Source organism: Typopeltis vanoorti, chromosome 3 (genome assembly GCF_054136105.1).
Source record: "Typopeltis vanoorti isolate ZY-2024b chromosome 3, IOZ_Tvanoo_1.0, whole genome shotgun sequence".
NCBI classification, from domain to species: Eukaryota; Metazoa; Arthropoda; class Arachnida; order Uropygi; family Thelyphonidae; genus Typopeltis; species Typopeltis vanoorti.
This window is the reverse complement of record NC_143551.1, coordinates 78,527,663-78,540,602: the sequence shown is the minus strand read 5'-3', so window position 1 is coordinate 78,540,602 and position 12,940 is coordinate 78,527,663. Positions and strand designations below refer to the sequence as shown.

Below are 12,940 nucleotides of genomic sequence, written 5' to 3'. Positions count from 1 at the left end.
TATTCGATCTTTCAAAGTTGGAATATCGGGTACATGTTCTTGATACACAATGCTTTTAAGAAATCCCCACAGCCAAAAGTCACAAGGATTGAGATCAGGCGATCTCGGTGGCCATGGCATGGGAAATGCACGACTAATGATTCTTCTGTCAGAGAAATGTTGTCTCAAAACACACTGTACCTGAAGTCTGATGTGGGGTGGTGCACCATCCTGCATGAAGATGGTCGAATCGAGACATGCCCTTTGCTGCAATTGTGGAACCACAAAGTTCTGTAGCATATTGGCATACCTGTTAGCATTGACGGAACAGGTCACTGGTCCATTTTGGCGATTTTCCTCTTAAAAGTAAGGACCGATGATAAAAGATGCTGTAAATCTGCACCACACTGTGACTTTGGGCGAGTGGATAGGCATCTGCAGACACACGTGCGGATTAGTTGCAGCCCAAATGCGACAGTTGCGTGTGTTAATATCACCGTTCAAATAAAAGTGCACTTCGTCACTCCATAAAATCTGCCACGACCATGCATCATCCACTTCCATGCACACTAAAAATCTCAAAGATAAGTCGATTCATGTGGTCGCATCACCAGGGTGCAATTCTTGAACATGAGTGATTTTATAGGGGCAAAACCTCAACATCTGATGTAGGATTTTCCACCCCATTGTGTATGGAATATCTGTTTGCCGGGATATTGCTCATGCACTGCTGGTACTCTGCACGTTCATCATCTCCTGTTCCACAATAGCAGTTGCAACTTTGTTCAACTTGTTGGTAATTGATTGGTTTGTGTCCCCTGCCTACCTGCGCTGCTAGAGTTTCAGTGCTTTCAAATCGCTGAATCAGTTTTCGTAAGTTTGTTACACTAATTGGTCCTTTTCGTAAATTTTTCATACGCCAAAAATCACGAAGACAAGCACTGGCATTATTGTTCCGCTGATAATAGAGTTTGACTAACAAAGCACGCTCACGTAAGATAAGAGGCATCGAAAAGCAGTTCGTCTACGAATGATAAGAAATCTCGCAGGCTTTCCTTTTATTGCATGATCGTTCACAAGAAACGCGATAATGCAAATTAATGCATTTTACTAGGTAAACAGTGCCAAAATTTCTCCTGTTGGCGACTTTTGGTACTATTTTTTTTTTCGTTAAATCGAATCCGCATGTTCCACTGTGTACGTCTACCGAATATTGGCGTGTTTCGTCCAATACATTACTCACTAGAGGGCTCTGAACACTTGACGTTATTTTATAATCACCCAGTACATAACGTGCCAGTTATGTTTTTTCAGTAGAATTTTCATGTAATACTTAATATTTATGAACTGTCTTTGTGGCACACCTACACTTTTTAGAAATACAAACAGTCATATAATTTCTCTTAGTTATCGGTGAATTATATGAACAACCAGAAATCAGTCTTTTTCTTTCTAATATAACTTTGATTCTCTCTATAAAGCACATATATCAATTCATCACTTGCCCAACAGATGTCAAGCAGGAAGTACAAGATGATTTGTTGCCTCACGTACTTGGTGAGTATAGGATAACACAATTTCTGCCATGCCCAGCATGAACATGCCAACTAGATTGAATAGCTGAAGTAAAAAAAAAAAAAGCATGAAAATCAGCAGTTAAAAAGAAAGACTATGAAAATAACCTGTGTTTCAGCTATTTAGGAACAATTTTTTAGTGAAGATGGCAATTCAAATATGCAAATTGCAATAGAATAAGCAGAGTTATTCTGTTAGAGTGGGGAATCAACTGAATAAATTTATTAATTCAGTTCACACCCCACATATATATTAATCAGAATACTAAACTAGCTGTATACAACAGTGTTCAACCCAATTTTGACTTCTGGATCTGAGAGCTATGTTAAAAATATGATATTTGATTAGAGATTGGAAACCACAGTTATGATACTTCTGTTAGTGAAGTGAACAGATGACATCAATGGCATATTTTTATTAAAAATAAAAATCGCTGGCTTTATCAATTTCCTGCAGTACATTTCTCTCAATGTAGTATGGGGGGGGGGGGTCCTCGAGTTACGTCGGAGGTCCATTCCTACGGACCGACGTAAGGCTATTTTCGATGCAAGTCGGAATTACCATAGCCTAAGTTACTTACCTAATGTAAAACACCCTAAAGTCATACGTATATATCAAGAAACAGAACTAGGCCATAAAGAAATGAAAGGGAGAACATAATTACTGTATAATACAGAAAAATGACAAAAATTAAACTGTAATAAAAAAACAAACATAAAAATGAGAACAATCCCCAAAATGACAAATGAAACTGTACATTCTGTAAAGGTGGTTAAAAAAAAAAAAATGAAAACAATTCTTTACATTTTATTCTGTGGTTGGCTTGCACACTGGAAGGGGCAAGGAGGGAAAGACTGACTTAATGGGAGGAGGAGGCAGGAGAGTCAGGACAGGCTGCAGAAGGTGCAGGTGCAATTGAAGAAGATAGAAAGGCTGGAAGAGGTACCTCAACTGAAGAGACAGTTGAGGTACCAGCACCTGCTGCAGGCCTTTCTACCTTCGTGAAAAAAATGTTCCAGGCTAGTCTGGAATGATACCATCCTCTTCTCCTCGTATATCTCCCTATAACACTGCAGGCAATCCATAACCCCCTTGGAAGACCTTTGTGTACCTAGCAGTGTTGGGATCCTCAGCCTCAAACTTGGCTAGACCATCCTCAATGAGGGCAAAACAAGGATTAGCTTTCAAAACCTTCTGCCAAGCCCTTGGTGGTGAATCTTCTGGGTTCAGGGGTTGGAACTGTTTCTTCCTCCTCAATTAGCTGCTTCTCTAACTGAATGAGGTCTTCTTCTTCTTTTTCGTAATCACAGTCGATTTCATGGGCGCCAATCCTTTCACGTGTTCAAGGATGCGAACTTTATCCTTGATAATAGTCCCGACTGTGGTACGACTTAAGTTCAACGCACAGCCAATGTTCGTTGGTGTTTCTCCCTTTTAATAATGTCTAATTTCACTTCTAATGTAATGGCTTTCCTTTTCTTCGACACACTGCCATCGGAAGAGTCTGCCCTTACGTTTGGGAGCCATATTGAAGGGTAAAAAGTCGCAAAAGTGAGATAGCGGATGTAAACAAAGCACGCGGTACCCAAAGAGTGTATGCTGGGACCCAAGCGATGCACCTCTCCCAAACAAACGCAGCGTAATGGCATATTCTTCTGCTGTGCTTGCAAACAAGTTCGCATGTGGTGTTTGAATTTTACGTCACACTGCTTCAAGTCGAAATTTATTTTTAAAATTATTTATGGGATTACCGCCATAAAGTTGAAACGACGCATGTCGAGGACCCCCCACCCCCTGTATATAACTTGTAATCTTTTTTTTCCTAAAATGCATAAATGTACACTTTTCCACATTAAATTGATATCCATTGTTTCACATTGATTAATATTATTTATATTACCCTACCTAACTTTGTATCATCGGCAAACAACTGAATATTTCCTTTCAGATTATTTCCTGTATCATTTACATACAAATTAAATGGCAGTGGTCCAAGCACAGAGCCTTGCAGCATACCAGTCACTGCTTTCTCTCTGGTTCTTCTCCTGATATACTACTGCTGGTGTCTCTCCATCAGCCACGTTATTTCCTTATCTCCCTATTCATATCCATCCCCCATAAGTTTCAGTTTGCGTAACAGAGTCCCATGTGATATCCTGTCAGATGCCTTTCCAAAATCCAGTGGTATCATTGTGTAGCCATTCCCTTTATCCAGCTCAGCTGTCACCCTATTATAAAAAGTTTGTTCATGACTAGCCCTTCACAAAGCCATGTTCTCCTTCATAGAGTATCATATTCTTATTCACCCATTCCTGAATTCTTTTTTTGATAAACTTGTTTGGTACTTTCCATCACTCTGAGATACCAATTGGTCTGTAATTTTCTATCACAGACTTAGATCCTCTTTTATACAAAGGAATTATTTTATCCTTCTTTCACTTCCTTTGGACTTTGACAGAGCTGAGGCTTAAATTAAACAGCCTAGTTAAAGGCATCACCAGTTCCTTTGCACATTCTTGTAAAATGAGAGTGGATATCTCATCTAATCCCACAGGCTGTGTTCTCATTGTAATTCTGCAATATCCTAAGTACCTCCAATTCATCAACCCTCTGCTCTCACATCAGTCCATGTCTCCTCTGCCACAGCATTATCCTCACTTCGATGATATACCCTTGCAAAGTGTCGTTCAGTTGCTTAGCTGTTTCATCTGCCTGTCACCTCTCTACCATCAGCATTCATTGAAGTTATTCTTCCATAGTCATTTTTCCTCCTACTTGCCACATAATGAAAGAACTCTAGGATTTCCTTTGGTCTGCTCAGCTCATTTCTTCTCATAATCTGACTTTACCTTCCTTACCATGCTAGTTACCTTTCTTTCTTGACCATTGTACTATTCATGAATTTGCTGCTCATTGCTTAACAATGCTACTCATCCATCTAACTCCTACTTTTGACCTTCAGACCTTGGGTACATAGCCTGATGCTTCTTCTTCTGGATACCCTTTGAAATTCATGAGAGCTAGTTAATTATGAATTGAGAAGAGTGCTGTAAAAATAACCTTTTAAACCAAGGGATGACTTCCCAAAATTTTGATAAATAGAAAATCATTTACATAAAAAATTAGGACAGTGTCATTTGGCTTCATTGCTTTTCTTGAGAGACTGTTCTCATCTGACTTTTAGGGAGGAAAGGATGTGTCTAACAGATGCGATGTGTTTAAGAAACATTCATTTCGAAACATACTTGCAATGTCTTTTGAAAGCTACAATGCTTTCTTAAGTCTTGTTTGTTGAGCAATGCAATTGTTAACCCAGGATTTTTTTGAAAGGACACCAAATTCTACATGTAAACTAGTAAAAATTCAAATGTCTGTTCAAGGAAAGTGGAATCATACTAAACTGCCTCTCCTAATATGAATTTCACTGCTTGCCTCTATACATCAAAACCTTAGGAAATCATTCTTTTAGGCATTATTTTTTTTGAAAGCAATCCCTTTCACAATTTACTACCAGTTCTTATGAACACTATTAGTAATACATCAATTAGGATCCATTGGTGACTTTAACCAATAATTGTGATTTGTTTTTATTCTGTGTACTCTGAATGTAACTTTTTATGTTCATCTCAGTGACATATTTGGAAATTAAATACAAAGTAAACAACTAAACTAATTTCTTTCAAATAATTATTATTATTTTTAAATTTCAAATGGTTCTTAAGTGAGAATCTGAATTTTATTAAATAGATGCATTTATTAAGAATTTTTCTTAATCTGATTAGAAGATCTTTCTGATGTGTGTTATTAATTTACATGGTGAAAAATTACTAATATTTATCTACTAATCATGAATTTTATCTTGTAATCTTTGATTAACAGTCAGATAATTCTCCACCCATTTTTCATTTTCTGTTTTATTATGGCTACTAAGATTGCATTGTATGATATAAGCATGTGAAAATACATGTGAGCAAAATTATTGCTTACATAACTAAAAATGCATAGTTTAAAAAAGAAAATTAGCTATTAAGTTGTGCTGTATCTTACTTATTCAATCTTTAATTGATCATTTTATCAGTCTGTGTATGTTCTACTGCATATGATCATTAGTTGGCATTAATGAATATCTAGAAAATATTTGTGCTGAAAATCTTGAGAATAAATAAATAAAAAATCATTGGACTTGTTTCTTAGTAAATTCTTATTTGTTGTGACACCCACACAAATAATAATGGGAACACAAATTGAGAAACCAGACCTAGTCACAGACTGGGTACATGTTTTTTTGAAAATTCTCTAGCTTATCAAGAGACTCATCTTATTCCTTTATTTTTTCCCTTTTAATTTTCCTTTTTTTTTTTTTTTATTTCTGTAAAGACATTTCCTTGTTTTGTATCTTAATGAGCAAAGAAACTTACTCTTTCAAGATCTCTGTTTCACACAGGATGAACTACTACTTTGTGTAGTTTCAGAATTCATTATGTATGATATTTATGGTAGCTAGCATCTGTAGTGAAAACCTTATAGAAAAATGTTTTGAATCTTTGAATTGATAATCAAAAATGCATGGAGCAAACATATTTTTCAAGAAGCAGTTTGTTTGCTATATAATTGAAATAAGTTTGGTTTTTAAAAGAAACTTTTTTTTTACATTTTAAATTTGGATTTAATTTTAAAGTTAGATTACATTTTATATAATCTTGAATATGTCTGTGTTGATTGGTACTTTTTTATATATGTAGGAGGTGGGCCTAAGCAGCAAACTAATCCTCCATCAATTCCTATTGCCGATTTATTTCCTGATGGCAATTTTCCTGTTGGACAAGAAACAGATTATCCTACCCTTCAAGATGGGTAAGAGAAATATGCCATTATCACCCAGTTGTGGAAAGATCAGTCAGATGTTATTCAAAATATATTATCTGCATTGATATATTGAGATCATGATTTAAATTTTATAAATTCTTGTTTTGTTTTCATTCAGTAACTGTATCGTTGTGTTTATTGGTGACTTCATTGATACTTTGACTGACTATTAGTAGTCCATAAGACCAGATAATGGTATTCTTGCTATTTATATATTTGCTTGATATTAATTTTCTCTGTAGCTTTACACTAGTCAGGGGATATGTAGAATGCAGGATTGTCTTCATGTTACTTTAGACAACACTTTGTGTTGTCTTTGCTGCTTGTGCTCTTGCGCTTTCATTCAAAAGAGGTTGTGAATCTGTAGTACATTAGTACTGTAAGTAGGCCAAGGGTTAGATAGATCAGAAACTGTTCTATGGGCCATAAGGCAAGCTGAAATATTTTCGAGTTCAAGCTTGTGTATTTTACTGCTGTCATTTAAATTTTTTCTGAAGCACTAAAAACGTTACTACTGGATTTTTTTAAATTGCTTAGTGGTGGTGGTGGGATTACATATTCTAGTGCAATTCTTCCATCTTTAGATGATTACAAATAATAATAATGAATAAATAAATACCAAAAAGTAATCAAAATGCAAAACTTCATAGCAAGAGGCTAGTGAGCTTAAAATGAAACCTTAAATTAGCTGATATAAAACTCCCTAACTCACTTCACAGCTTGTTCTTTGGTGGAGGAGGTAGGGGGAATAGTTGGCTACAGTGCCCTCCCCCAAAAAAATGAAAGAAAGAAGAAAGAGAAAATTGCATTGATGCTCTCAATAGCATAATTGAGAAATATGGTAAACAAGAATGCTTGAGTGATTCTATGTGAATTGGCATTAAAGGCTGTAAACCTATAGTGTATTAATATTAGTGTTTTGTTAGATAATTGAGAACCCTAGAGACCAAATATGAAAATTTTATAAGCCACTTCAGAGCTTTAGTGATGTTTTTCTTCCATCATTTCTGTTCTAAAGATCCCATTCTAACAAGTTGCAAAATATCAGTGGCATTAAATGATTTTTTGATAGCTGATCTTAACCACTTTTAAAACTTATAATTCAAGGATGGGCAGATAAATACATTAGTATCATAAGTAGGATTATCATTAATAGAAATAAGAAAAAAAAATGGAATATGACTTCTCTTCTGTTACCTCGTTATATCTTGTTGAAAAAAAACTTGAAAACATTGAATGCCGTACAGGTTAGAAAAAATTAAAACATGATTTACAGTTTCTTTTGTGTTATCTGCCTTTTAGAAAAATATTCTGAAATATTTAGGAAAAAAAACAGCTTTGAAAATTTCGTTCCTATACCTTTGAGTTCTGAAGTGGAACATTTAACTTATATACTGTGTGTTTCTTCTTTCTAATTAAAAACATGCATCAAATGACTGTTAGGATTTAAGGACCAGTTACAGCTTTAAAAAATTTCGGCAGCATACAGATTTTTGAGTTATAGTTTGTAGCAGTAGCTTTTAGGTAACTGAATTATGGATTTGGGGGGGGGGGAATTGCTGCTAAGTCATATAATTCAGAAATCTACAAAACTGAAGTTTTGTGAAACTTAATTATGCTTACTGTTTAAATTAAGTGTTTTTATTGCATCTAATTACTGAGGGCTCTTTTTAACTTGAAGTGTACTTTGGGAATCATTAGATGCTATTTTTGCATGAATATGCATTTCAGCTATATTGACAGTATCAGTTGATTAATTTCTGATGACAAGTATTCAGAGCTAAACAGGTCTTTCTGATGCTCTCTCTCTCTCATACACACTCACTCACTTAGTATGTTACTTGATATCTTTACTTGCCGTGTTCCATGTTACTGTGCTAAGCATCAGTTGTTGAAGATAGCAGAGTTTTTAACAATCCCCTCCTAAAAGTGGTTCATTTTTTAAGTAATGAAAATAAAGATGCTATTAGAGGTTCTCTAATAACTTCACATCTTTAAAAAAAAAAAAAAAAAAGTTCTGTGTTTAAATAGTAGCATGAAACACCTCGAAAGAAGCAATACTGTAATGTCGTAAAACTTAGGTTTGGGAAATAACTGTTGTGTTGGCAAAAGTGAAAACAAGTTAATATGCTGCTTTTCTTTTAATTTCAAATGTCGTTAAAGTTCTTTGAAAAACGTTGATAGTGTTAAAATGTCTTTCTGATTTATCTCATTTTGGGTCTCTAGCATTTATGTTAGAAATGGATGACATGTACTTATCTATATTATCATATTCCCTGTGGATAGCACTTTCTTGTTTGAGGCCACTTTCACTCCCACCATATTAACATTGTTTCTTCTATATTTCCAGATTTAATTTTGCCATCTTCACTAAAAATTATATCTAAATAGCTGAGGTATTTCACTAGATCTATAGGTACTTCATTATGAATACAGTTGATGTTTTTCATTTTACTCCCTCGTTTCATGTCTTTTATTACTGATTTTTTTACCCAACTTGTTCTTTCTGGTTGAAAGACTTATACGTTGGCTATTCATATTTATTATTTTTTAGGAAATAACATATGCTAAATATGAATTATAATAACTTTAATTAATACTTATAGTACATTGCCATCATCAAGAATTACAAGACAATGATATGTGCATGCAGGCATTAACACTGAGTAAATAAGGCTGAAGACAGGCAACCCAGGTTGGGCCTAGAGTCCTAAATGGCACTCCCTAGTGGGCTAAATCAGGTGGTCTTGGCTGTTGGGCTGAAGATCTGAGGATGAGGGACAGTTTCATGGCACTGCATACTTCCGATACTATAGTCAGAACGTGAAATTTCAGATTATTGTAGTAGAGCTCTCATAATATCCATCAATAAAAAGAGATTTAAAACAGTCAGAAATATAGGGGAATTTCTCTACTGAGCACTTGGATAAGAAAAATTGTGGAAAGAGAACAATAGTTCATTCAAACCACATAGAGGTTGACAGTATCAGATTTTCACTCTGATACAAAAAGGTAAAAAAATCATGAGAATATAACACCACCGCTATCAATTTCCTGCATTTAAGTGGGGTTCAAACTACTATGACAGCACTACTCTTCGATAAACAATTTTCTTCTAAATTAGTCTATTACTTGTCCAATATTGTCGTATTTAACATTTCATTCTTCTAAGACAGTGCCTCCCAAATTTATGGATGTCATTTTTCTAAAGCCCCCTTTAGAAAAATTAAAACATTTCACGGCACCTCCATCAAAAAAAAATTGTAATACAGACATATATTATTATAATATTTATTGTATTTGTATTCAGTACAATTTATATTCAAGATTTTTTGTGTTTCTTATCAATACCTTTGAAATGAAACTTATATGAATAAGCATATATTTACTAATATTCATTAATCGCCGAAATACGCAGGAAGCAAAATTTGTTAACCAACATCAATGCGTGATTTTTGTCCATTAAAATATAAAAAAGAACAAAAAATAAATAATAAAAATTAAATATGTTTCTTTTAAGATTAAAAAAATCTAGTTAGTCTTAAAACATTTAAAATTTGTTTTCATTATTTCACCCCCCCCTCAACAAAACTTACGGCCCCCAAGGGGGCCGTGGCCCACAGTTTGGGAAGTACTGTTCTAAGACACTCCTGACTGAATCAATCCACCTAGATCATGGTCTTCGTCTGGATCCTCTTTCCAACCATCTTGTATCAAACAACTGTTTTGCTAACCTTTCCTCTCTCATTCTGTTCAAGTAGCCATTTGACCTTAGATGAGCTCTGCTCACATTCTTAAAAGCTAACAGTGTTAAGTTCCTTTCTAATACCTTCATTTTTAATATGTTTCTGCCATCTGTTCATTCTCCTAATTTTTCTGAGAACCCTCAGATCTGTGGTCTCTGGTCTTTGATCAAGTGCTTTATTTCTAACCCAACTCTCAGATCAGTAACATAAAACTGGTTTCGAAACACCATCTTATTCCATATAAATTTATTCAACTTGCTCCCCACCATACCAGCTTTGCTGGTGTCTATTTCTAAATTAATTTGCCATCACTAAAAACTGTGCCTAAATAGCTTTAATATTTTACTAGTTCTATGGATTTTCCATTGAAAATGTTTCTGCTAGTTTTCATAGTTTTAGTCTTTTTATTACTGATTTTCATGCCAAATTTGTTATAGCTTTATGCACATAAGTTAGAGAGCCCTAGAGACTTGCACTGGATGTATTTAGGAGTACAGTATCATCTGCAGAAAACAAAGAGCTCTGATTCTAATATTAGGCTTACTACCACTTTTTTATATATATATATATATATATATATATATATATAATACAATCCACATAGATGAAATAACAGTGGAAATAAATAAATAATCCTTGAGATTTTACATCAAACCATCTGGTATTTCTTTCAATTCAACTGCTGACATACAACTTAATAGAGTACTTATTGCTCTGTATAACGTTCCATTTATCCCATACAATTGTATTGTTTTGAAAAGCTTTTCTTTGGGCACCTTGTCAGATGCTTTTTTTCAGATCTATAAAACTTACAAAAAATACAAAACTTACAAAAAAATACAGATTTTGTTCCCATGATTTCTGAACTATTTGCCGTAAAATCTGATCTTGAGAACCTCTATTTGGCTGAACCCAGCTTGTTTGCAAATCAGGCTTATTCTTCAAAAATTGTAGAAATTTCTCTTCTACAATTTTTACCATTCTCTTTTCAAGAATGCTTGCATCAGTCTTACCTGGAAGTAAAGAATTGGTAGAGAATTTACTCTGTAATACTCACATTCAGCTTTATTCCTTTTTTTTTTTTTTTTTAAATAGATGGGCACTATAAGAGCTACTCCATCTGGAATTCAACCTTCTCACCAGGCCTCTCTGAATTATGCAGTGTTGCCACTGCAAAACTTTTATCCCTCCATATTTGAACATTTCTGAACATTACTCCAGCTACCTTTCCACATTTTAAGTTTTTGATGCCTTTTTCTACTGTGGTTCTGTCACTGCTTGTTTCATTTAAGTTTTTCAAAGTAATTACTCCATACATCTAGGATATTCTTTTCGTTTAAGTTTTTCAAAGTAATTACTCCATACATCTAGGATATTCTTTTCTTCAGTTTCATGTCACCTTTATCATCTTTGATCCCTTTTACAGTACTCTTTTTTCCATTTCTAAGCTTTTTGAATAGCCTCCAGAACATTATGCTGTCTACCTTGATATTTATCCTCAGTATTCTTACTAAATAATATAGAAGATATATATAATCTTTCCATAACTTTTAACTACTTTTACAAATAGTTTAGCTCTCTTACATTTTTCTCTGTATTATTTTACAGCATCTGCCAACTTATTTGTTAGGAACTTTCAGTAAGTTTTCTTCTTTTCCAGGACTGGTTCTTTAACATCCGGTATCCACCATGGTATTCTCATTTTTTGATCCTTGCAGACAACTTTACAACATACGTTCCTAGCTGAATCAATCAGTGTTTGGTTCTTGTTTTGAAACTCTCCTTTTTCCTATAATAATGCTTGTATACTTGAGTCCACAGTTTATCTGTAAAAGCTGCTTAACTTTAATTCTTTTTAAAACTTTCTTACATATTAAGTGGACATAATGACCATTTAAGGGAGAATACTGAGGTATGACAATGATGAATTAAGATGGAGAGTCAGAATCATGAATGGTATGCTAGCGGAGATGTGTGTGAGGAGAAGGGTGTACAGTTTGTGGATGTATGGATGTGTTCGAAGGAAGAATGAAATTATACAAGCGTGATGGGTTGCATTTGAATGGCTTTGGAGTGAGTGTACTGGAGAAAGTGTTGCTAGGTGGAAGTGCAGTGTGATGCAAGTGAGAGATCAGAAGTGAGATGAAGTGAAAGATCAGAAGAGTGGTATTGAAGAGACAGAAGTGCTTGACAGTGGAAACAGTCATAGTGTGAGAGACGAAAAGAGAACAGGAATGCAAAGGAACAGGGAAACGAGGGGAGGGTCCTTGTGGGCAGCAAGAGTGGATGTTGAAAGTAGCAGTGAATGTGTGTATGGAGATGGAGTATATTGCAATGTGGGTGGGGAAGTTGAGACTGAGCAGATATATGTGATAAGAGGTGATAAAGGTGATTGGGCAAGGTCAGGTGTGGTGGGAACTCACAACCAACAAGTGGCTTGGATATGACTGGTTGTTTACAAATGCCAGAAGTGTCAGAAATAAGGGAGATGAAATTGTTTTACTGATTGAGTTTATTTGCCCCAAAATCATTGGATAGTGAAACATGGTTGAATGAAGATTATATCCTAATGGGAATAGAAATGGAAGGATATAGTATTTTTTGCAAGGATAGAAAAGAAGTGAGGGGAGTGCTGCTGATAATAGCATGGGAATTATGTCCACATAAGGTAGACATGAAATAGAGAAATAGTGGCAATGGTTATGAGATGAGGCAGGGTGGTGTAAAGTGGAGGTTGACAGGAAGACATATTTGGTTGGATGTTGCTATAGGCC

The 12,940-nt window shown here is 34.9% G+C and overlaps 1 protein-coding gene across 1 annotated transcript in view; it reads left to right on the top strand.

Annotated features, from left to right (window-relative positions):
* und (methionyl aminopeptidase und) overlaps positions 1–12,940 on the top strand; it is a 219,942-nt gene that overhangs the window by 60,536 nt on the left and 146,466 nt on the right. Inside the window, exon 4 of the mRNA XM_090415735.1 lies at positions 6,297–6,408. Coding sequence (XP_090271861.1) covers positions 6,297–6,408 — 112 coding nt within the window. The remainder of the gene's footprint in view (positions 1–6,296; positions 6,409–12,940) is intronic.